Raw genomic sequence first — 2,777 nt, 5'->3', positions numbered from 1 at the left:
GAAAAAAAACTTTGAAACAATAAAATTTGACATAAAAAATATGTATGGTTATTCATTGTTTCAAAATACATGTTGGTACTGTACCAACGTGTATTTTGAAACAATGAATATGAAATAAAAATATGTACCTAATTACTACATTGTATTTATTTTACATCCAAAAAATTACTGATAATATTTAAGTTTCTTAAATTAATAATTCCTTTACAATAAACAAATGCTCCTTACAAGGCCTCTTTTGTTTTATCACATATACATCAATTTACTTTACAAAACTTCAATAAATATCAAAGTTGACACCAAGGATGTTTGTAGAAAACTTACGTGATATAATCAAGGAATGTTGCCAATGGTTCAAAACAATGGTTCCTCATATGGTTAAACTCAATCACCATTTTCTCTTTCAACTTATCATCAATTGTTGACACTGACAGAGGACTAGGTTCATTGGCCAGAAAGTTTCCATAGTCTGTACTCTGTAGATGCAGCTTTAGATCTGTAAAATAAATGAGTTTACTCAAAATTAAAACAATTAATGCTTTGATGAATTTTTATAAATCAAGAATCAATATTATTACAAACAGTTCTTTTATGAATGGGTCTCTAAATCAGTAACTGTGACAAACTTAGGACTAAATTAGTCCTATATATAGTCCTATAACATAAGATGTTGGAGTCACAGTGTACATCTTATGTTATAGGACTAGTTCGACTTAGTTTACAGACTGGTATTACATAGACGTTGGTCTTTAACGAAGGTGGCGCAATAGCTCAGTTGGTTAGACTGTCACTTCTGAGGTCCTGGGTTTGATCCTGGGTAACACCCTTGGGATTTTTCAGAGACACTTTCAGTGTTTCCCACCTCACTAGAAGTGTACTGGTAAGAAATCCAGGTAATCCTTACATGTATCAGTGCTATACACTGGGCATGTAAAAGAATCAATGGGTCTTTTCAATAAGAGCTAGGGACTGGTTCCCGAATTCCCTTGTATCTCATAGCTGTCTCTGAAGTAACTAGTCTAGAGTCATGTCTACGTCCCCGCAAGGCTTTGACATTAATCGAAGATAGAGAGATAGGGCAACCATCGTCTATATAATAAAGAGGCTAAAAAGCCCTGTCGTACAAATATTTGGGCTAACCTGCACACTCTTATATCTGTGTAATACGAACCTTTGATTATTAAAAAAATAGCTTACTAAGTACCGGCACTAGTTCATCGACTGTACATACAACATTATTAGCTAATAAATGTCAGCTTCAAGATGTGTCCTCATATTGTAAAACAAACCAGGTTTTTTTTTACCTTGTTCAAGCATTGAATTATGTTTTGTACAAATTTACATGAATCACCATCAATATTTGTTTTAAATTTTTTAAAATACATTCATGATTTATTTGTACGGTACCAGTTTGATTGATCTACAGTATGGAGCTGTACAGATCTAATAATTTATGCCTTACCCTCCAACGTTTCACACTGGACAAGATTTAAATAGTCGCCTTGTTTTAAGATACCAGATTTGAAACCTCTGACCATACCCTCAAGGTAACCATGGTCAATGTTAAAAGATACGTCTTGATACTCCATGATCTAAAATGTTAAGTTAATCAATACAAAAATTAAAATGATAGACAACTTTGTTTTCCTGTCACATGATACTTCTTTATTATTTCCGGAAGAGTATGTAAGGGGCGCAACTCTTGGTATACAGGTGTGCTTAAAAGTGTTTGTTCAAATGCTAATTGCGACTCTTTCATAAATAAAAGAAAGAAAGAAAGAAAGAAAGAGAGAAAGAAAAAAAGAATAAAGAAAATGCGATATGAGGTCTTCGTTTATTTTATTGGCCTCTCGACTTTTTCAGATATTATAAACTTCTACAGTATGTCTCTTCTTACTTTTTATCTCATACCCGTGCCTTTTTTGACCGTGCATACCCCAGATTTAAAAGACCCTGGTTTAATGATATTTTATTGCATATACATGTATAACTCTTTATCAACTCTGACATCAACTCTTTTACATCAACATTATTACACAATATACAATAGGGTTGGGCCGAAAAATTTTGCAACATCATCATGGGCCATCCACTGTTAGAATCTCGCAATTGAATTGATATGGCCTGCCTGAAAGTATAGGTTCATATACGGGTTATTTGCTAATGACACTTGTATATATCACGGTCAACAAAACACGCAAAATACCTAGCTTAATAATATTTTATTGCATATATAAATATACATAAATTCATTTACATTAACAAAATTACACAATATAAAAAAGGGAGGGCCAAAGTTTTTACAACATTATCGTGGGCCCTTCCCTGTAAATGATTAGCATCAGTTTCATAAAGTAAAGAAAGTTATACATTAAAGTAAATATGCATTAAGTAACAATACATTTTCATTTTCAAATGAAAAGATTGAAGAGGGAAGAAAAGAAAACAAGAATAGAAATGTTGCTGTTTCAGTTGTGTGTCGACACTATACCACCAACCAATCCCCATCATCAATTGTTAAGCAGATACCCATTTGTTTGTAATGAGCAAAAATAACCTAAAGTACTTGTTATAGTTAATTACAATAAAAAACAATGTAGTAACGTTTTATGTAAACCTCTTTGTTTCTTTGATATAATTTTGAACATGCTGAAATAAGATTTTGTTTTGAAAGTCGTTTAAATTTTCAATGCCAAAGAGTAGCTTTTTAGTACTAAGCGGATGGAATTCTCTGGTGTTTGCTGGGACATACGATATCGTATATCCCAGGTGTTTGT

General features: G+C 32.4%; 1 protein-coding gene across 1 annotated transcript; it reads right to left on the bottom strand.

Annotated features, from left to right (window-relative positions):
* Positions 1-324: 324 nt before the first annotated feature.
* Positions 325-1,683, bottom strand: LOC132758618 (V-type proton ATPase subunit d 1-like; the record flags this gene model as incomplete). Its single annotated transcript, XM_060750309.1, has 2 exons — positions 1,463-1,683; positions 325-496 (listed from the first exon to the last, which is right to left on the bottom strand). Coding segments are annotated over exons 1-2 (299 nt in total), but the record flags the coding sequence as incomplete, so codon positions are not given.
* Positions 1,684-2,777: the final 1,094 nt, after the last annotated feature.

This window comes from Ruditapes philippinarum, unplaced genomic scaffold (genome assembly GCF_026571515.1).
Source record: "Ruditapes philippinarum isolate M1 unplaced genomic scaffold, ASM2657151v2 ctg11097_1_1_1_1, whole genome shotgun sequence".
Lineage (NCBI taxonomy): Eukaryota > Metazoa > Mollusca > Bivalvia > Venerida > Veneridae > Ruditapes > Ruditapes philippinarum.
Note: the sequence above shows the minus strand (reverse complement) of the source record. Positions and strands in the feature narration are given on the sequence as shown.